General features: G+C 41.2%; 1 protein-coding gene across 2 annotated transcripts in view; it reads right to left on the bottom strand.

Annotated features, from left to right (window-relative positions):
* The window catches only part of TMCC1 (transmembrane and coiled-coil domain family 1), a 196,734-nt gene that overhangs the window by 154,093 nt on the left and 19,870 nt on the right, over positions 1–22,771 (bottom strand). The window contains exons 2-3 of one of the 2 annotated variants that reach the window (XM_015425285.1): positions 8,916–8,972; positions 4,705–4,952 (exon numbers count right to left, since the gene is read on the bottom strand). In XM_015425285.1, coding sequence (XP_015280771.1) covers positions 4,705–4,911 — 207 coding nt within the window. In that variant the 5' untranslated portion in view covers positions 4,912–4,952; positions 8,916–8,972. Of the gene's footprint in view, positions 1–4,704; positions 5,475–8,915; positions 8,973–22,771 lie in introns of those variants that run through there. The other variant, XM_015425284.1, reaches the window with a different exon arrangement.

Here is a 22,771-nt window from a genome sequence, read left to right on the forward strand (position 1 = left end):
CCACCTGTTTTCAGACACAGTTGACATTGCCACACAAATCTGCACAGCCAACCTAAAGACTAAATTACAGTAATACATTATATGTGGACCTGCCCTCAAAGACAATTCAGATGCTGCAACTGGTCCAGAATGTAGTAGCCAGCTGATGAGAGGTAGTCTGACTACTCATATGTCTGCAGGATTACAGCAGCTGCACTAGCTATATGTCTGCTTCATGAGCCAAATCAAGGTATTGGTTTTGATCTCTGAAGTCATTTATAGTCTAGGTCCCACATACTTGAAGGAACGCCTCTTGTCATATGAGTCCAGATAGATAGGAAGATGCACACATGATTTACTATCTCTCTTCAACAAAGGAGGTAAAATTCATGACTGTCATTGCCACAGTCCTAAAGAATCAGGGGCCAGTTGAAGTAAAGACTTACTCGAATTATTCAGATGACAGAATACAGCTATATTGGTTAGGTACACTTTGTTTCAACTTGGTTTTAACGTCTTGATTTGGAGGTGCTTGGGTTATCGTTTTAAGATTCCAGGTTCCAGTTGTTGTTTTTTAAAATCTGTTTTATATTTAACAACTTTGACCGACAGAGAAAAACAGCATACAAATATAGTCAAGTACTGTATATACATGCAATATATTTTCAACAGTGTGTCTGTTTAAATTGACTAATGTTGTCCACAATTTGCTATAATAGGTATGATGGCAATACACTATTGAAGAGTCCAATGTTTTCAGTGTTAAAGAATAAGAGTCCAGTAGCACCTTAAAGACAAACAAAATTTGTGGTAGGGTATGAGCTTTCGTGAGTCACTGCTCACTTATCACTATCTGAAGAAGTGAGCAGTGACTCACGAAATCTCATACCCTACCACAAATTTTGTTGGTCTTTAAGGTGCTACTGGACTCTTGCTCTTCTCTACTGCTACAGTCAGACTAACACGGCTACCCATCATCATCTATCTTCCGTATTAAAGTTTAACTTGATATCTATATATGCTGCTACTCCTGCTCTTACTGTGTGAGACTGTTTCTGTCCAAATACACCCTTAGTTTATGACAAAATTTTATTTTCAACTTTGTTCTCTTACGTTTTATACCCAAAAACATGTGCTAAGTTTGCATCTATAATATTAGGTATAGTCATAATTTTTCTTATAGAAAGATACTTTTAAATTTAATAAGCATATCAAATACACTATTGAAGAACTAATAAAATTAAAACATTCTTTTAAAATTTCTATTCATTTCAAAGTAGATTACAGGAGCTTTTCAGTGTTCCACAAAATTTCCAATTCTTCCGTTGGGAAATGAAACATACACAATTCCCACCCACCCCCACCCTGTTCTTTGCCGCAGGCCCTCATATCTTCACGTTTGCCACTATGCACAAAAAAAGCAACTTTTGATTTTAAGTGTTTGTACAATAAATGTAAAAGCCTATTCCCACCACCAGTAACTTCCTTTCCAGGTCAAACAGATCAGGAGGAGGAGGGGGAATCTCTCAGTCAAGCAATAAGTAAACCAATGGACAAGTCACTTCCAACAATTAGAAAATACACCTTTAGACATTTATCTGCTAGTTTGACATATTTATTGGTTTACAACTGTTGACCCTATAATCTTAACTTGTTATTTAGCATCACTTTGCCTATCTTGATCATCATGTTGCATGTTAATTTGCTGTTCATTCTCTGGCTATAAGTTGAACCTTGCCTGCCATTCTAATGTATTTGATAAAGTATGCATGCACACAGAAGCTCACACCTTGAATAAACCTTTGTTGATCTTAAAGGTGCCACTGGACACTAAATCTGTTCAACTGACAAGTGGTTAGAAACATGGAGCTACAAAATATTATTTTATTTTCAGTCTTCAAACAGCTTATTCTACCACTGCTGTTCAAAGCCTAGAGAGTTCAGTCATTATTGGTAGATAAAGACATCCACATCTCCAGGTGCCACGGAGAGGTTACACCACACCTATGCAGCAGTAACAGCTTCATGACATCCATTCCCTTGCAATTAAGTACATGCAATACAACCAGAGGCCTAAGGATGTCATCGTGGTGGTAGAAAACGGGGAGAACAAGAAAAAAAAGAGAGGCCCTGACCAAGGATTCCTAAATCTTTTTCTCTTGGTGAGAAAAGCTGCCATGGGGTGTGGATACACACAATTTTACCAAAGATCATAAAAGGATAAGCACCATTCTCACCATACCCATTTCAGTCCCCATGGCAATTTCATTACAACATTAGGTAAACACAAAACTGCAAAAAGTACACAAAATATGAAGTTTTGCCTCTAATCTGCTTCATTCAACTGTCCTGACCCTCAGTCACCATTAGCCAGTTGCTAACACTGTTCTTCTCCTTTATACCTTTTCTACCAATGCCACACAGTCTCTTCTATCTGCAGACACGACACAGTCTCCGTGTATGCACCATCTCATAGAGAGCCAGCTTGGTGTCGTGGTTAAAAGCAGCAGACTCTAATCTGGATAACTGGGTTTGATTCCCCACTTCTCCACATGAAGCCTGCTGGGCGACCTTGGGTCAGTCATAGTACTCTCAGAGCTCCATCAGCCCCATCCACCTCACAGGGTGTCTGTTATGATAGGGAGAGGAAAGGAAGGCAATTGTAAGCCACTCTGAGGCTCCTTAGGGTATAGAAAAGCAGGGTATAAAACCAACTCTTCTTCATATGTCTTTGTCTCTTCTGCTTATTCTTCTTGAACCCTGGGCCACTACTGACCCTTCCTCTGGGCTCACTACTGTTTACCTCCTGGAGCATCTCACTCAGCCATACTACTTTGCCCACACAACAATACCTACAAACCTAAAGTCAGAGTAATGTTTCAGACTCTGCCTTGCCTTTCACTTTTTTCAAGAATTTTTTTTTAGAAAATCTCTGACAGGCTACAAAGCCTATTTCATTTTCCCAGCACTTTGAATGTTGCCTATCAGCTCAGGCAACAGATGCCAGAGGCTTCATCCCCTGCTTTGAGCCTTGACGGCAACCCATATTTCTCCACACTTTCCACATATACCTGATCTATATTAACTTAAAAACCCGTCTTCCCCAACAGTCAAAATCAGTAAGTATGCACACTGCAGAAGGGGGGGGGGTATTTGCAGATACGCTGATGGTATGTTACCACACTGCCATGCTGGTATTAACCCCCTGCCTCCTAGGGGGCACACAGCCATAGACCTCAGTGACTACCAGTCATTCCACTGCAACGTTTGCTTCTGCTGTCCAAATACTCATGATGCCTACTGTCTTGTAGGATCTAAGCCCCATGAAACAACCCCAGCAGAAATTGCAGGCCTTTCTGATATAAATTCCTACATGGGATACATAAGTATCAGCTCAATGGTTGTATACAATAAATAAGAAAAGATTAATTCCCTTAAATGCAAGAAGGGGAGGAGAACGTATAGGAACTGATGGAGCACCTAGGTGGTGGTGCTACTCTCACCAATCTGTAGCTCATATCATATGCAAAGGGCTTAAGCCCATTTGCTGAACATTACTACCAGTCTCTCTCTTTTTGCTCTTTTCAGGCAGCCTCCCAACAGGGACAGAGGCAAAGGTGGATCCCATTCACAGTGCAGTATCGACCACCTCCTGCAGCTGCAACACAACTAATAGCATCTACCTGCTCTACTGTGGAGTTACCAACACTCTTGTTCTTTCAAAAGCAACCCCCTTGCTTTCCGGGGTCTAGGGCTTAGGTTTAAGTTGCCCAATGCAACAGAACTTTCCTCATCTTTCAAGATGATACTTTCTAAGGAAGCCCAAGCATTCTCTACTAATTAGTTCCATTTTGTATTTTAATTGTGCTATCATGCTTCCAATAATACATTTATCTAACAGAACACAAGCTATCATTTAAATCTAACGCACCATTTTAATCAGTCATTCCTACAAGACAGATGGGATGCCTTCAAGGTAGGAAATGAACAGTCTACGTAAGAAGAGAACTTTGTGTTAAAGACTGGAATGAATTCCAAAGTCTGAATAGTGACCACTTTCAAAATTAATCAAAGTCCTAAGGAACATAACTGAGGAAGGCTACAAGACAGACTGGGTATTTCTCCCCCTTGATGTGACCGATGCCTTGAATCAAAGTTTTTCAAGAACAAGCACTAATATATCAGGAACACACAATGTTTCACCACCAAGAGAATTTTCACTAAAGACATTAACCTGAACAGTTGAAACTGCATAGTATAACAGAATTGAAACACTGGAATTATTGGTGGGGGAAGATCCCAGGATGGGGGTGGAGGTTATTGGCTTCATAGAAATAGTTTACTTGGATTGGAGTTTCAAGTGCCAATGGCAAGCAACCTTCTAATATAAAAATGAAAGTTGACATCTACAAGTTAATATCCCCAACAAGGTACAAAATCTGAAGATGCGTGAATGTACACAAAAGCTTATAACTTGAATAAAACTTTGTTGGTCTTAAAGGTGCCACTGGACTCAAACTTTGTTAAGGTACAAAATCAGACAGTGTTTATTGCCATTTCTTATTAGCAGTACAGTAATGTGTTTGATGCAGTCACCTCGTTCAGATGCAGGACTCTCAACAAAAAAGGTTTAGCTTTGTCTCCTATTTTGCTAGACAGATTTTTTAAATTTTAGTCATTTAAGCATTTAACAAGACCACATATTTTACAATTACCAGAACTCACCCGCTCTGCCGAAAGAGTCTCTTCACCAGCTACATAAACGGGAGATGCCATCTCTAGCACAGATAAGTTAGTAGGAGCATCAGTAGTTGATGAGGATCGGGGTCGGCCTGAATGAATGTCCTGGGCAGACTTCCTGTTGATCTGAGGGCTTCCTTTTGGAGGATCTGACTTGCCCCGCTTGCTATGCAAGCTTGTTCCTCTCTTCATTTTAGGTGGCACTCTGATTTGTTGAAGAACTCTGTTCAGAGCTGTAGAGTGGGTAGACACACCATCAATTTCAGCAAATGTGCTTTGGCTTTCCAGTTCCATTTCAGGCTCCATATCAACCTGAGCTTGCTGCACATCATGCGGAGACACTGAGGACCTCCTGCGCTGGTGCTGGAAGAGGTGCTTCAAACCTTGACCGATCACATTAATATTTTCCAAGGCATTGTGGGTAATTTTAGACAACTTTTGCTCTGACTCATGCTGCCTTTTGGCCTCTTGATCTTGAGACTTGCCTCCAGGGTCGGGGTCATCATAAAATTGTTCACCACCAGAAGGCTCCATCAGATGACACCCAAAATTTTGTTTGACAAGTCAAACACAGCTGTCCTGTGCCTTTTGTTTTTTGCTAAAAATGCCAAGATTGTCAGCCAATAAAGTGTGCAATTGCTTCAAGAATGAATATACATGCAGCTGTGCCACGGCGGTCTCATGCTTATCTAATGTTAAACAAAAAAACCCAATTATACTTCATGCACAATCAGGTCAAGATAATCTACTGTGAGAAAACATGCAATTACTTTATTCTTTCCTAAACAAGTCAAGCATTCTCTTAACACAGAGATTTAAGTGCATTTATGTTGTGAGCCAAACACAAAGCATAATAGTTTGCTTTGGTCATGAAGAAATATTCCTAGATAAAAAAGAAAAAGTGAGAAGTGTTAAAAAAATGGACTGTAAATTTAAAGTGAATGCTACTTTGAATAGATCATATCTCCTTGCTAAATGAACTGCCATGCCAGACAACAAAGTGCATCTGGAGAAATATAAAGTGTAAATTAAATTCTGCATCTCATGTCAGTCTGACACAGCACTCTCTCCATGGTATTCAAGAGACAGCAATGTGCATAGAGGTGTGTATTCCCAATGAACTATTACCAAAAACATGGTAGTTAAATGTAAGGTATCTTCCCTCAAGCAGTGACAGAGTTCCTAAGTGACAACACATACCACAGGCAGTTTTAGCTAAGATTCTGAAGTTTCATAAAGGCTTTCTTTTTTAGACTTTAGTGGCACACACATGGACTAATTCAGACTCTCAAGAACAGACATAGCAACCTTCTCCCCCAAGCACAACACTTCACATAGGAGAAGCAGGCAAGCAGTCACAGCTGTGTCAAGCAGCAAGTGTCAAACAGTAGGAGTGTAGGTGGGGAGTAAGCAAGGGATATCAAACTAACTTGAATGCTAGAAGAACATTAACTGAGAAAATTAAGCACAGAAAGGGTCATATCTGTTGCAGTTAGATGAGATCACATGCATAAATAATATAATCTGGGGTTTGGAAGGGTATATAAGCCAGGTCACATGAATAAAGTTCTCATTCTTGGCCAGAAGCAGCAGGAGTGAAGAAAAAAGTTCATGAATATTATACGTGTTTATATTGGTAGATCTTTTCTCAGAGCTCAATAAGAGCTTTATGGCTATCAAGGCAGCCACAGGATTATGCACTATTACATCTAGTTTGAAGACCAAATCTTTCAGACAGAATGCCCAAGCTGATGGAAACACAAGTTTTACATATTTTCGATTTCTTTTAAAAAGGCAAACATCACCAGAGTTACAAGTATTCAATTAAGGTACTATTACTACTCATATTGAGCACATTGTGCAATACAGTGACAAGCACGAAGAAACACAAAACAGCCAAGCCTTGTGATTGTAAAATCTTGCCTGCTCTATTAGCAGAAACTGCTATATGTTGCCATTAGTTTGTCTAATGAAACTATGTTTTTACGGTTGACACAGGCATTTTTTTTAAAGTAAGAACTTGGAATAGAGATTTTGTTCCATTATTACACCAGCAACGGTATACACCTCCGATATCAGCAGTATATAGGAACATTATTCCGTTTATAAACAGGAGCATGTTTTTGTGATAAAGCAGCCCCATGTAGAGCTTTTATACTATCAAAGCTTAGTCACAAATAGCTCTTGCGTTACAGTAGCATAAATGTATAGAAGCAGAAGGTTAATGTCTCTTTATCTTGACATAGTCAAGAAGAGAGTCACGTAATGCACACTAAATTATTTTGTTATTTGTACTCTGCTTTTCTCACCAATGGGGATACAGAGGGATTTTCTAAAGTATTTCATGCCTTCGCCATTTTATCCTCACAACCAAGGGTCTTTAAGCTAAGAGAGTGACTAGCTCAAGGTCAGTTTCCACAGTACAGTGAGGATTCAGACCTGGGTCTCACAGATCCTAGTCTGACACTATAACCACTATCATTCTGGTTATCAATCCCAGATACAGAACCTTAATTCCATTATTTAGATAGACTAAAGCAAGTGTTTTCCATGGGTAAAAAAGAATTTCCTAGAGAAGGTAAAGTAAAGGTAAAGGTTTCCCTTGCTCGCAAACCAGTCGAATCCGACTCTAGGGATGCGGTGCTCATCTCCATTTCCAAGCCGAAGAGCCAGCGCTGTCCGAAGACGTTTCCGTGGTCATGTGGCCGGCATGACTAGACACCGAGGTGCACGGAACGCTGTTACCTTCCCACCAAAGTGGTACCTATTTATCTACTTGCAATTTCTTGCTTTCGAACTGCTAGGCTGGCAGGAGCTGGGACCAGAGACGGGAGCTCACTCCATCATGCAGCACTCAGGTCTCGAACTGCTGAACTACCGACCTTCTGGTCTGCAGTTCAACGTCTTAACCACTTGAGCCACCGCAGCCCCTTAAGAGAAGGTAAAACCCAAGACCAAATATATATATTATGAATGGGATACACAGAATCTCATATATAAGAAAAAGTTATTTGCATACACATGGGCAATGTTTTCTACCTGCATCCTCTCACACTCCATCAAGTTCCATTCCAGAGATTTCTCCCAATCTTTAGAAGTATTTTGGGGAACATAAGGAGCTGCAGTAGGAAAGAGGGGGCTGGACCCAGACCGATGCTTCTGCAGATGCAAGGACCATGGCTTTCCTCCCTCCCACAGCAGTCCAAAGTGTCCTCCCAATCCTGTTCTTGAGGGGAAAGGGGGACCTCCTGGAACAGGATTTCAGGGGGCTTTTGGGGCTGCCACACAAGATGGAGAGGAAAGAAATTCTAGTTCTGTGCGCAGAAATCCCTTGTCTAGTCTGGATCCCAGCCAGGGCCAAAGCCACAGAACACATACAGTTCCACACACTGCCCTTTATATCCAGATTCCAGTTCTGACTTTAGGGAATATTTCAACACTGCCTGACAGCATCTAGAAAAGGTATATACCCAAATACTGTAATGAAGCCACCCCTTTTTGGAAAGTATCTGGATACAAACCCTTACTAGAACTGATCCCAAGATTGCAACATGCTGAATTAGTTCCAGCAAACAGAAATTGCATATGCATCTGTAGCCAAGTCAAAGGGACAACTGAAACCCAATTCACCACATTCTTTCTAGTGTGCATTACAGTATCTCTAAACATCTGTGTTACTAAGAAAAAGCTTCAAAGAAAGACAAACAAATATTGCTCTAAACATAAAAACGTTTTGAGAAGTTATGTTTATAATAATGTAGCAAGGGAGCACAGTTTATGCTGATTTCCCCCTTCTAGTTATAGTCTTCCATGCTGCTTCCCACCCTATTTCCCTTACCCAAGGAACAGAGGGTTGGGCACAGTGAAAAGGCATCAAAACCTCCTTCACAAACTCACACCACTTGCGTTCCTTAGGCTCAAATCCAGTGCTTGCAAGTTTAATATATGGACAGGTTTTTAAATTTAAACTGGTGAATCAGCTTATTTTGGGGGGTAGCAAGTGTTCTAATTAATCCAGAATACAGATCAAGCTGCAAAGCTTCATATCTAGTCAACAAACTGCATATCTGCAAGCAGAGAAAGCTTACAAAACTTACACCAATATTATTTTAGATGGAATATTTTAATGAGACTTTCAAGCAAAAGAGTAATTGAAATGCAGGTGTTAATTTTAGAACAGTGAAGATAATACTTGCCTCTGTTGCTTATCCTTAGACATGACTGACTGGTGGAGTTCCTCTGTCAAACAGCAGCTGAAACAAAATTAGAAAATTAGAAATATGTACATAAGAAAGCATCATCTTAAATATACTCAGTATACAGAACTGCACAATGCCTTTCTGCCTGGCTTCCACTTACAAAATAGAAAGCAGAGCAATGGAATGGTCCTTGTGCACCTGCTACCATTTGCACGTCACCTTAAGTCCAGCTTCCATTCCCCCCATTCCTAGTCTGTCACAGACTTCAAAAACTTGTGAATTTGTAACAACGGGTGAAAACTCTCATAATTTTGACTTGTGGTATCTAAGTGGTAACTTCTAAATGCCCATCATTATTCCTGAACATGTCTGGTATGGTAGGGTAAGCCACATTAATGATAAAAGCATTACACATTGTGACCTGCTGCTATATCACACTTCCCCAGACTATTTTTAGAGCTCCTTTGTAGCCTAATAAGATCATACAGGGCAGTGAAAAAAAGTTTAGTTAAAAAGGGTGTATTTTGTCAATGTATTGCTTCATTAGCCAACCAGCTGTATGATTCTCACTGCTAATGCCACATTCAAGTAACAAAACGGATTGTTTTTCATGTGCTGTGCCTCAGTTAACAATTTGCCACTTTGTGTCAGACTCTTGAACAAACTTGCTCTCAACAAAACTGTCTGTGGCAGTGATTTGTTTATTGAGAGATGAAAATGTTTCAAGCTAAGACGATCTGTGTCAGAACTGACTCCCTTTGTGCCAGTTCAGATAATACACACAATTCAAAAGACACCCCCCTTGGACTAGTCCAATCATATCAATACATCCAGCCCGCCAATTCTACTGTGCACCATTACCCCACCCCCACCCCGGCACCTGCAAGTTTAGTATCTAGTAGTGTCTAGCTTCCAAGGTCAAGTGCACATTCTTCCCAGAGAAAGGGAGGCCCCGCTTAACGCCGTTACAAGCTAGCCCGACTTCCAGCAAAGCAGTCCTCACACCCACACACTCACGGACTCCCTCCTCCCAACCAGAATGACAAATGACAACAGGCATACAGAACCTTAGTGCAGCAAAAGAAAAGCAAGAATCACGGCAAACGAGACTCCAGTTTGAAACTTTGGTATTCCATCGGTCTTCCAAGAAGCTAGTTCAGTTTAATGATGAAGACTCGGCTACAAGTCCCCGGTTCAGATCTCAGCTCTGCCATGAACTCAATAGAAAGCTACCAGCAAGTTACTACCAGACTGTCCAGTCTACCAACTGCAGTTTGGGGATAATACTGACCTACTTTACAGAGCCTTTGTAAAGTTGCAAAGATACATAAATTATTTTGAACACTAAGACAAATATTGGCCAAGGCACTGGCAGGAGTTTAGGATAGTGTGCATGTTGTTGTTGTTCAGTTGCACAGTCGAGTCCGACTCTTCGCGACCCCATGGACAAGATCTCATCAGGCCCTCCTGTTTTCTTGAGGGTGATCCTATTTAGTCTCACCAGCACCTAGTTGGGCTATGAGATGGGTGATTTGTCCAGAGCTTCCCAAGGACTGAACCTGAGTTTACTAACATTAAGCACTCTAGCCACTTTGCCACAAACCAAAAACAATGATCAGATTGATTATAGAAAAGTTTTTAATAAAAATTAAATTGGAAACCTACTTACTCTCTAAAGATTCTGGCACACCATGCTGATACTGCTTAAGTATTCCAGCTCCTTATTTTTTTAGGTATTCCATTAGAAGCACTAAAACAATTGCATTTCTTCTCAGGAGGGAGAACACAGCTTCAATTCAAAGGCCAACTGATGTCAGCACTGAAAAAAACCGTATGGATCCATAGGCTTAAGGGAATAAACAATGCTAGCTGTATGCTAACAATAGCTTATAATGGATATTTAAAAACCACTCAATTGTTCAACTGACAAAGAAAAGAAATGTCTGCCATGTTCCAGTCTAAAAGCCCTGGGAGGAACTGGAAGCTAAATTTTAAAGATCTCTTTTACTTCTCTGAAGTAGAAATCAGCAATATGCTTAAAACAGGCCAATGCAATGACTGTGGAATCAAGGGAGACCACTGCAGTTCCAGACTGCTACTGCAAAAGAAGTGCTTAGCAGTTGCAATAGGGAGAAGTTTTAAATAAGACCTGGAAAAGCAGTTTCAGAGTAGAAAGTTTTCCAAAATCAATACCTTGAAATAGGTGCCTCCAGAGGGACTAGTTAGCTTCTCTGAGCTGTGGGACTCATACTAGGAATGGAAGTAAATCTCTATCAAACCCTCACTTTCTCTGTACCCACTCTCATCCCAGCAGCTGGAGGTCTCCTGGGAAGACAGCAAGCTGACTGCAGATGAGAGTAAAACCACAATATTCTAACAGAACTGTCACATGTCCTTAATGACACCTCTATATGCTTATGTTCAAATGATGGTGTGCAAAATATACAAGTCTTATACTAACTTATACATTTCTCAGCATTAGGGCAGCACAATCCTCCACTCACCACGCATTCCAACAATGAAACATGCAAGCTGGATCAGCGGTATCCTTTATAATGCAACACATAAAAGTTACTATCGCTATTCCTGCAGTCATTAGTTACTCCCAGATTCCACCTCTGAAGACAGCAGCATGTTCAGACCCAACTCCTAAGGCAGAATGTTGATCATCCTTCACTAGGCTGCATGAGGCCCTTAGGCCTGATAAAACAATCCTTCCTCCTAACTCCCATAGACTGCAAAGCCACAATAAATGACTGGTGGACTGCATTTAGCAAGCTGTGCAAGTCTAAATAATTGATTTTTCACTTAATGCCAAAATACCTATTCAAATTTCTTTTCTAAGCCTGCTTTGGATTTTTGGTTAGAAGTAAAATTTTCTGTCCTAGATCGTTTAGCTTTGATCAACATAGTAGACATGGACATTGGCTGAAGAATTCTGGCCTGGATAGCCCATGCTAGCCCAATCTCATCAGATCTGAGAAGCTAAGGAGGGTCAGCCCTGGCTAGTATTGGATAGGAGACCAACATGGAAGTCCAGGGTCATGACACGGAGGAAGGCAATAGCAAACCACTTCTGAACATCTCTTTGCAGGGTTGCCATAAATCAGCTGTGACTTGATGGCAAAAAAAAGAACCCTACCTGCATCCTTTTTATTTACATTATTTATAGTCCTCCTTTCCCATTGATACTCAAGGCAGATTACACAGTGTAAGTCAACCTAATCAACAGGATGAGACAGCTAATAAGTAATGTGATTGGTCTGGGATTACAGAATCTGAAACAAGCAGATATTTGAACAAAGCATAAGTAATAAGCAATGTTAAACAAGCAGTAAACAGTATTTTAAAAGTAGAGATACAATGCACTGAGAATATAATGCATGTAGCCAACAGATGAGATGGTTAGACAGTGTCATTGATGCAACGAACATGAAATTGAGCCAACTTCAGAGGACGGCGGAAGACAGGAGGGCCTGGCGGGAGCTGGTCCATGGGGTCGCGAAGAGTCGGACTCGACTGTGCGACTGAACAACAACAAAAAACCAACAGATAATATAGGAGCTTCACATGTGTCTGGAACCCTAAAATACCCTAGAGCACTCCAGAATACAATGGGATCCATGAACCTCTGTGCGTGGACCATTTAACTGGGTCCTCTCTTTTGCAGGGTTTCAGTGCCACATTCTTCACTGCTTTGACTAGAGAGTGATCAGACCATGGTTCAGGCTGAGACTTTGGCCCTGAAACCAAACCTTCCCAACTACGAAACAGGGCCAACCCTGATTACGTCACCGCTTTTACTTGCTGATCATGAATGTTAATGGTGAGTTCACACACTCTTCAACTGTCAGTGAACTTTGGTTGCTTAAGGTTACTTTCACAGTTAATTGAAACAGTTACAGAAAAATTAAGACTGCTTTTTAGCAGAGATTAAATTGGCCTTATCTTGCTTTAGAAAAGTTAATGAGGACCTATCAGATATAGCTCAACTGCACCTGTTTTGATTATCTCGTACTTAGCTAAGAACCAACCACTTATCTACATAGTAATCACGTGATTAAGATACAAGAGATTTAGAGGATGATAAGGCTAATATTCTTCTATAAAAATGCACAACTGTGATAAGCAAATCAGATTTTTCTGGATGGAAGTCCAGAAGATTACATAAGAACATAAGAGAAGCCAATGTTGGATCAGGCCAATGGCCCATCCAGTCCAACACTCTGTCACACAGTGGCCAAAAATACCAGGTGCCATCAGGAGGTCCAGCAGTGGGGCCAGGACACTAGAAGCCCTCCCACTGTTGCCCCTCCCAAGCACCAAGATACAGTGCATCACCTGCCCCAGCCTGTGAGTTCCTATCTATACCTTGTGGTTAATAGCCACTGATGGACCTCTGCTCCATATGTATCCAGTTCCCTCTTGAAACTGTCCATGCCTGTAGCCACCACCACCTCCTGTGGCAGTGAATTCCATGTGTTAATCACTCTTTGGGTGAAGAAGTACTTCCTTTTATCTGTTCTAACCCGACCGTTCAGCAATTTCATGGAGTGCCCACAAATTCTTGTATTGTGAGAAAGGGAGAAAAGTACTTCTTTTTCGACCTGCTCTATCCCCATGCATAATCTTATAAACCTCGATCATGTTACCCCTCAGCTGTCATTTCTCCAAGCTAAAGAGCCCCAAGCACTTTAACCTTTCTTCATAGGGAAAGTGTTCCAACCCTTTTATCATTCTAGTTGCCCTTTTCTGCACTTTTTCCAATACTATAATATCTTTTTTGAGGTGTGGTGAGCAGAACTGTACACAGTACTCCAAATGAGGACGTACCATCAATTAGGTGAGATTTCTGTATGTGGGTGACTTGGATTTATCTGATAATCCCTAAAAGCAGTGAGACAACCTGAAACCTGGTTTAGTTTTAAAATAGTACTCACTAAAGTATGATTAAGCAATGTTAGAAATTTGATAATGTTAGCACTTTTTAATAGTAACTATAGAGTTAATTTTCACGTGCCTGTACTTCTTAGCATCTTGTTTAATAAAAAGAGCTATTCTTTATACCAATAAAAGATAAAGTCTCTGAAGGTTTCAGTTTAGTTTGCTAGTTATGGTTTGCTAGTTATAGTTCAAGTAACAGAACTCAGACCTTACTTGTTTGTATTATCAGATTTCAAAGTTAATAGCTTTTAATAGTTAAATCCAGCAGAAATCTACCGCTGAACACTTGACTAGGGAAAAATTCTGTCAGAACTGCTTAGTCCAGATTCTCTAATGGGATGTGGGAGTGAAACATCCTGTTACAACAGCTTGCACTAGGAGTCTGTGAAATTTGGACTCATGGAGGATAAAAGCCACCCCTCCTTCCTCCCCAGCCACTAGTGCAGGGTTGAAGGACTACATAACCAGATACAGTTCACTGGGACATACATACCATGTGATTTTCTTCCAATCATGTCTGCTACACCAAGTCAACTTTCTCTTCCTGTTAACATAAAGTTTTGTGCCTCACCAATCTGTTATTAAACAATATTTAAGAGGAACTAAAAGTAGGGGTCCTTGTAACAGTATCTCTTATTTATTTACATTATTGATTATACCCACCCTGTGAGACAAAGCATCTTTCTTGCTCCCCTCCCAAGGGGATAAAGTAACAGGCAAGGCCTGGTTCTTTCTTGCAGGTGTTGTTAATTAAGGGTTTGGTCAGCCTGGCACATTATCAGTCCAAGGCCAGAGGCATTAGATTCTCATGAGAATGCTTCCTAGAGTTGGGAGGGGGGAGATCAGGAGCAATGATGTAAGATTCTGGAGAATTCTCCTAAAGGCGTGCTAGCTGGATGTCACCATCACCTGACTTGAGCAGTCAAAAACTAATTATGATATCCCCCCAAGGGTTAGGGTGGTTCCTTTTCTGAGACTTCATGGATAGAGGCCTAAATCTATGCTTGGAAAATCACTAAAATCATCATCCACGCTAATTTGAGGCCTGCTTTGGATGTAAGGTTTGCACCACCCGACAAGCCTTTTGGAAGTGTTAGGTAGTTGAAAGCTAGCTTTGATGCTTTGTGTTCTGTAAATCTTTTGATAATCTGTTGGCAATAAACTTCATAATGTCTATTCTTTCAATAAATTATATAATTTTTTTAAAAAATAACAATCTGGTTACTTGTGTGCTCTTGTACTGGGAACTCACAGGGTCAGACTGTGCAGTTCCTTGACACACCCCAATGGGAACCCAAAGCAGCTCACATCGTTCTTCACTCCTCCATTTCACCCTTTACAACAATCCTGTGAGGTAGGTTAGGCTGAGAGTGTGTGACTCACCAAAGGTCAGCCATTGACCCTTCCACGGCAGAATGGGAATTCAAACCTGGGCCTCTTAAATCCTAGTCTGACACTCCCAGGACTACACCACAGGCTGGCTCCCATTTAGGATGCTTTGGAGACTAGGTAAGCTGCAAACATTCTTGCCTAGTGGCAATCCATCTCTGAAAAACATCCCCCCACCCCCCCACCCACCATGTCTACCTGATGCACTAAAACACCACAGTCAAACATCCTACCCCAGATACCAATTGTCACACAAACAACAAAAGACACCTTATGACAGACCCCTGTCTCTTTCTCAACATCCAGGCAGATTTTCCTGCCAAAAAGATTTTTAGCTCTCCTCAGTGACTGAGCTGCCCTTCAGTACTGTGTATTCTTTATTTTATAAGAGTTAACTGTCCCACCCTGTCAGAGATATTAGTTTAGGCTTATAGCCCAGCACAGGAACTAGAGGAAATACAGGAGTCGTCTTGTTTTAAAATAACCTCATAAAATGGCAAGTGAGGGTTAGATGTTATTAGACAAGGAATATATGTGTGTGTGTGTGTGTGTGTGCGCGCACACACACATACCCTAAGCATCTCTAAACCTGATTCCTCTCATTCATGTGTGTGTGTGTGTATACACACACACATATATTTACACACACACACATATGAATGAGAGGAATCAGGTTTAGAGATGCTTAGGGTAAACTTTCTAATTTATATAAAACATACTAGATGGTGTTGTTCTGCCTTATTTTCAGAGTTGCAAGATCTTTTCAATGAAAGGTGCTTTGCTCAGTAAATTTCAGCACTAACACAGGTTCTTAATGCTGTTTTCTGGAGAATAGTGTTTGCTTATGATTTCTAGATTTCTCCTATCAGAGTTCCAGGTTTTCCTTTTAGATATTACAGCTTTTCACTAATTCCTGAGGTGTCTAAGCTTCTCCCCTTTATCATAGACCGGGGTTCTCTTCCCATCCCCTTTCACTGGCAAGAAGTTGTTCTCCTTGTCCCTAAGAAGCAATAAGTCCTTTTACTATCTCGCTTGTGTGGGAGTGTTCTCTAACTACATAGACCTTCTGCCAAATCCTTCTCCAGTATCCTTTGTCTGTATAAAGAAGTGTTGTAGCTTTCTTGACTGAGAATCTGAATTCTCCCTCAGAGTAGTTTTACTATATCTTAGACAATGGAGTCCCTCTTCTTCTCTCTACAGAAGTGTTTTTCTGACAATTCCCTGACAGAAATCACTGACTCCCAAAATCTCTTCCCTCAGAAGCCAAACCCTCTGGCTACTGATCCAGATGTTAGATTTCAGATCAAAACCAAAAGTGACTCAATCTTTTCCCTCCAGATCAGCTGCTTTATTTCCTCTCTAAGCTGATGCTGGCCAATCAGAGACCAAGCAGAGCAGCCAATCAAATAAGCTCTTCGCTCCAAGAAAGATTAACTCGTAACTTCCCTGACTCTCTGTCCCAAACAGTATTGTAAAACCTGCTTTGGCTTGCAATTGTCACACACACACACCCCCCCCCCGCATATCTGGTGTGCTATTTTCCACAGAGAAACCATCAAGCAGCCCAGGGCTAACTCCCTGATGCATTAAAGTCATTATTGTCCAACAGGTGTTGTTCATGCAGTCCACTGTCAGCAGTACTCCCAGATATCAAGTATACAATTCTCCCTTCTCTTCTAGGAGTGGTGTTTCTTCTGAATACAGTGTGGCAATAGCTGAGCCCTAGGATATGCACCACAGGGCAAGACCTCTTCTATCCTCGCATTTTTTCTTGTGCCAAGAGGCTCATGCGTCTTGCCATGCTCTGGCCCCTTTGTAATGACTGCTTGCCAGATCAACTTCCTCACCTGACTACTTTTTATTCAAAAAATTCTGTCCATAGATTGGACCTAATTTTCCTACAATCTTTAATTATGCTGCCACTAGAGAACCAGTAGTATGCATGGAACTAGTAGCAACTTGATTGTAAATAGTACAGCAGATTACAGCCATCTATACACAAGATAGAAGTTTCTGTATACTTTGAGAAGTCTACAGGCATGCATGAAAAATATTCATTGCTAACGTTTTTAAAATGAAGCAAACAGCTAAAAAAAGACAGAATTTGTTCACTGCATGCCAGGAGAAATGTTGAGAGCAGATGAAGGAAAAAATAGAGAAAGGGTAACTGGCTTTATCACACCTTTAACAGCTTATATATGGGGGCAGAAATTTAGGCTGCTATAACAAGCTCTAGCCACTCTGAAAATAAAACCCAGGGGTTTGATTAATTAGAATCTGGGGAAAAGCATTTCCTCCAATTCTAATTTAATCACTGCTCCCAAGCTGTGTAGGGAACACAGCTGCTGGTATCTTTCAATATCCTGTAATGTGGAAGTGGAGGAAACCACACACACACCCTATATTCCATAGTAAGGGAATGAACAGCACCCCATTCCCAGTATTCTACTGCTCAGGTTTAGGTCCAGGTGAACAGTTTTCTGGTCAGCAGTGGATGATGAACTACTGAGGTTCAGGGTTTGATGGGCAGGAAGGCACATCTAGCCACACAGTTAAACAAGCAGTGTCACAATTATTTTACTTTCTCCTCCTCTCAACAGTAATTTCTCATGGTTCTTTAGCCTCAGAATGCTACTACATGTAAACACATTTCAGAAAGAGTAGGTCACAGAGGTATCAGAATGACAGATTGTACTGTCATTAATCATAGTTGCTTCATAGGTAAAAGCTTTCCCATTTTCAAGGACTACCAGAATAAGGTGTCTAGGCCAACAGCCTTCTTTCTCTAATTTTTATTCTTGTCCTCATGTGTGCTGCTAACATCGGACAAATTTCCTATATGCATGTGGCGTGTGCTGCTTCTTTCTTAAGGTGGGATGGGGGGGGGGGAGAGCTGTCGTGTTACTCTGTGTACTTGGGCACACAACACATTGAGCAGGTATTAAGTTTTAAATACTTGGGCACGATTCTTCAAGCCTCTGGGGCCAAGAGTGCTCATATTAAGTCTGTGGAAGCTCAAGGAGAAGGAACCACAAATGCTATAATCAAGTTCTTGTGTATAAGGGGGACACACTTTGTTCCAGCAGCCCTAAAATTGTTTCAAGCAAAAATAATACCACAAATGTCTTATGATACTTTCCTTAGCTCTCCACCTTCCTCCTTTGACCCCCTTGAGAGGGTCCAGTCCAAATTTCTAAGGGTGGTCCTTCAGGTCCTAATGCCTTTATCCACTTAGAGACTGGCATAATGACCATGGTAGCCAAACTCACTCTGGCCTCACTTAGGCTTTGGCTTGGAGTCAATTTTCACCCTCAGGGCCTAATTCACATGGTACTAATGGAAAACTTTCAGTCAAATTGGCTGAAAGCTGATTATAACAAGCTGCATTTTCTTGGCTTTTCCCCTCAAGCCATTTTGGCCTTGAACTGGGACCAGGCTAAGGCAATCGTGAAAGAAAGAATAAAAGACATTGAGAGGCAGTCTGATCTGGCTAGATATCCAACTTTTGTAGCATCTGTGAGAACCAAATACTGTGCCGCTTATTCTGCTTACCTTGTGCATCTTGATGTACATAAAGTACAGAAAAGCCTTCACTTTGGCCAGGTGTTCAGCGCTCCACTCAGGGTAGGTACAAGGGAATTCCCTTTGCACAAAGGTATTGCAAATGTGGCTTAGGGGAAGTTGAAACTATCACGCATATGATCCTCAGGTGTCCCTGGTATAAGGAGGTCCGCTCCAAATATCTTGAGCCTATTGAAAAACCAAGTCCCAATATGACGGAATCTGATTACATAAACTACATGCTGTCAGATAAAAATCAGTTCATCTCTAAGGCAGTTGCCAAATTCTGCGCCGTTTGCTGTTGTATTTGAAAAGCATGCTCGTCTCAGTTTTAAGCTGATCTTTTGACTTCTATTTTATGCAATTTTATTGGTTATCTTATTTTATGCATTCCTATACATTTTATGTACTTTTTAGCTATTTTTTTATGTTTGGTGTGTTTCTGCTGATTTACTGACTTGATGTCGTAATAAACTATCTACCTACCTACCCACCCGCCCGCCCACTTGGGCACACATGCACCAGTACATTTGATACAGGTTGCTACAACAGCAATGAGACATTTAAATATTCACACCATTCAGGATGTCCAAGGATGAATAAGCACATTAGTACACAAATTCAGTATCAGAAACTCTGCTGAAAGAAAGCTGATGTTGTTTTGCATCTTATACAGCATGGGTAAAAGACCTTTTTTGGCTCCTTGTTTTAAATCGGTAACTGATTTAAAAATGAACAGGATAGCACAGAATGGTCTCAGGAACACCTGCTTTAAATAGAATTCAGTGGAAATCCATATCTACACACTTGTTATTGATACACTGAATACTGTTTACAAGTCTATGCTTGTCACATTTGTATATATTGTGGGTTTGGGTGGTGTTTTCGATTTGCATTTTACAATACAGTCCTATTTGTTAAATACCTTCTTGTACTAGTATATTTTGGTTTTGCATATTGATCTATTCCACAGGTTCCACACAAAAACTAACAGACTGTTCAGATTAATTTCTACTCCGCTGGATGCACTAATGTTTACCTTCTGCTAAATTAATTGGCCACCATTAATATCAGATATCTGGGTTCAGAATGAAAGTCATTCACAGAGATATAGTACAGCCTTGCCAATATGACAGAGGGAACAGCATCCACAGAAGTGGGATGATCTTACTAGTGACACATAGGATAGTGTTTTATGAAGCCAAGGGCTAGATCCCAGTGCCTACGTGGACTGGCCAGTCCACGGCTGCCAGAATAAATCCTAGTATAACACCAGTAATAATAAGCTTATAAGGCTCCTCACATCACCTGTGCTTCTACTTCGTCAGCTGTGAATCTTTTTTTGGCTTGAAGGAATATCCTTTTCACAGGCATCTCTAAACAAGTTCGAAGAAAGGCTTATCAGAAGCTCAGTAGGAATTCAAGTTTGCGCTGATGCTAGAAAATCATACTCAAATTCTGTTCTGATCAGATATGGCCATTGGCATGTCATTATTAGATATAAAACACAGTGTGACCATAGCTACAACACAATGGGGTTAAGATTCTAGCTTGATAAATTTGTTTGTGCAACCCAAACAATGGAAATATGATCTGCAGTTCTCATGGCACTTAATTCATTAATCAGTACCACACCTATGAATGATTCATACTGAAGATCAGCAGTAATGAACCACAGATTCTGGAACATACTTTAGGCAACCACTCTACCTTAGTGGCATTCCATATACAGCAGAAAAAATTCAGGAATGATAAGAGTAAACCAGTTGAGGAGTGAACATGAGAGAACAGCAGATCACCACCAACCATCCCCTTGACTGTATTGGCAGTAGATTCTTATTTGCCTTTTTTGCGATATACAGAGCCAGCAGCATTAACTATAGAATGACCTGGTTAGAGACTGCAATGGACAATTCAAATGTCTTGCCCTTCAGTAGTTGGGGATCATCCAAACAACCAGGTCCAGGGCTTTTTCTGTGGCAGCTCCAACTTACTAGAATGAGCTTCTGGACGGGATCAGGGCCCTGCGGGACCTTTCACAGTTCCGCAGGGCCACAAAAATGGAGCTCTTCCATCAGGCATTTAGGTAAGGAGCTGTGTTCCATCATCCTTGCCCTGTGCCAACTTTTTTTCCAGCCTGAGCCTGCCAATAGTGGAGGTACTGCCATATGTGTACTTTACTACAGTCGTGACGCATTCATTATGTTAATGGTTTTAATAACTTTATTGTGTATTTTATATTGATTTTATATTGTTGTTTTATTTGTTGTTCTCTTTGTAAGCTGCCCTGAGCCTGCCTTGGCGGGGTAATAATCAAATAAATAAATAAAATAATCCTATCTTCATATGTATCTGTTTTGGGGAAAACTAAAGAAAACTGTAATGAAGCAACACCTTTTTTCTGTTTTAAGGCCAATGTTCTTGGCTAACCAAAACTCCACTTCAAGAGCTGCGGCAGGTCATATAACCCTCAAGTCTTGCCTCACAAAGAAGAGAATGGCCATTGACACTTACCGTGAAAGGTCCTTCTCCTCTGAGGTCAGGAGGACATCTCCATGGGTTATTCCCACGTGCCTTTAGGGAGGCAGAAAATAGTTTTTTCCCCTTCCTGTTGGCGCCTCTGGAATAGCCCATCCCCCAGTTCTGGGACTCTGAAAGCAGTGCTTGCAGCCTAACTCTAATTGCCTTGCTCTAGAAAACATAATTTCAACAATAATTGCAAATGCAAACTTGTCAAACAGAACTCTGCAGAATAAACGAGATTAGAACTGAAATCAGCTCAGAGAAAACAGAAAAGAGAAAGATGACAGTGGGAGGGCTGAGATATCCTCCTGACCTCAGAGGAGAAGGACCCTTCATGGTAAGTGCCAATGATCATTCTCCGCTCCCTCTGAGGTGGAGGGCATCTCCATGGGACCCTCCCAAAGCAGTGTCCCTCAGCTGGGTGGGTCATCATCTTCCTCCAACGATACGACGTGCTGAAGTAGTCTTCTTCCAAATGCCACATCCACAGATGCAATCATGCTGATCTTGTGGTGTCTCACAAATGTGGATATGGATGACCAAGTGGCAGCTTTACAAACTTCCTCCACAGAAGCTCTGTTAGCAAATGCTGCATTGGTTGCGGTGCTCCCCAGAGAATGGGCCATAATGCCGCTCGGAACCTCTTGCCCCAAGACCTTGTAAGCCTCCATGATGCAGGACTTAAGGACTGAGTTTATTACAGTCTTGGACATTTTCTCTCCCTTACGCGGCAGAGAAATGCTGATAAACAAGAACTCTATCTTCCTCCAAGATTCCGTCTTCTCGATATAAATCTTGAGAGCTCTTTTAACATCTAATGTATGCCACATCTGCTCTTTAGGATGCTTGGCAGAAGGTAGGCAGACAGATTCCCTGTGAACAATGAACTGTGGAGAATACCTTCATACGAAAGGTTGGGTCGGTATGTAGTACCACTTTGTCTCTGTGACAGACGCAGAGAGACAATTTGACTGACAATGCCCCAAGTTCGGAGACTCTCCTTGTTGAAGTGATGGCGACCAGGAACAAGGTTTTCATTCTCAGCCACTTCAACCCCACCTCTCTGAGAGGCTCAAACAGTGCTCTCATGAGTGCCTTCAGAACTGTGTTCAGCCTCCAAGTCGGGAAGCGGTGTACTTGTGGTGGTGATTTCATTGTAGCTCCCTGTAGAAAAAGTTGAACATGAGGATGTCTGGTAATCTTGAAACCCCCCCTAACTAAGGGAGAACAATGGATAAAGCCACTATCTGTCTGCGAAGGGTGGAAGAGAAGAGAATCAGGAAGGCGAGAATCAAGGCTACAGAAAGTGAAAGAGGTTCAACCTTCTTACATCTACACCATCTCACGAATGCCTTCCAGGTGGTGTTGTATATGCAAACAGTAGACTGTCATCTGGATGCAAGGATGGTATCCATGACCTGTGTGGAGTATCCGAG

The sequence above is a fragment of the Gekko japonicus genome, unplaced genomic scaffold, assembly GCF_001447785.1.
Source record: "Gekko japonicus isolate JY-2015 unplaced genomic scaffold, Gekko_japonicus_V1.1 scaffold2, whole genome shotgun sequence".
Taxonomy (NCBI): domain Eukaryota; kingdom Metazoa; phylum Chordata; class Lepidosauria; order Squamata; family Gekkonidae; genus Gekko; species Gekko japonicus.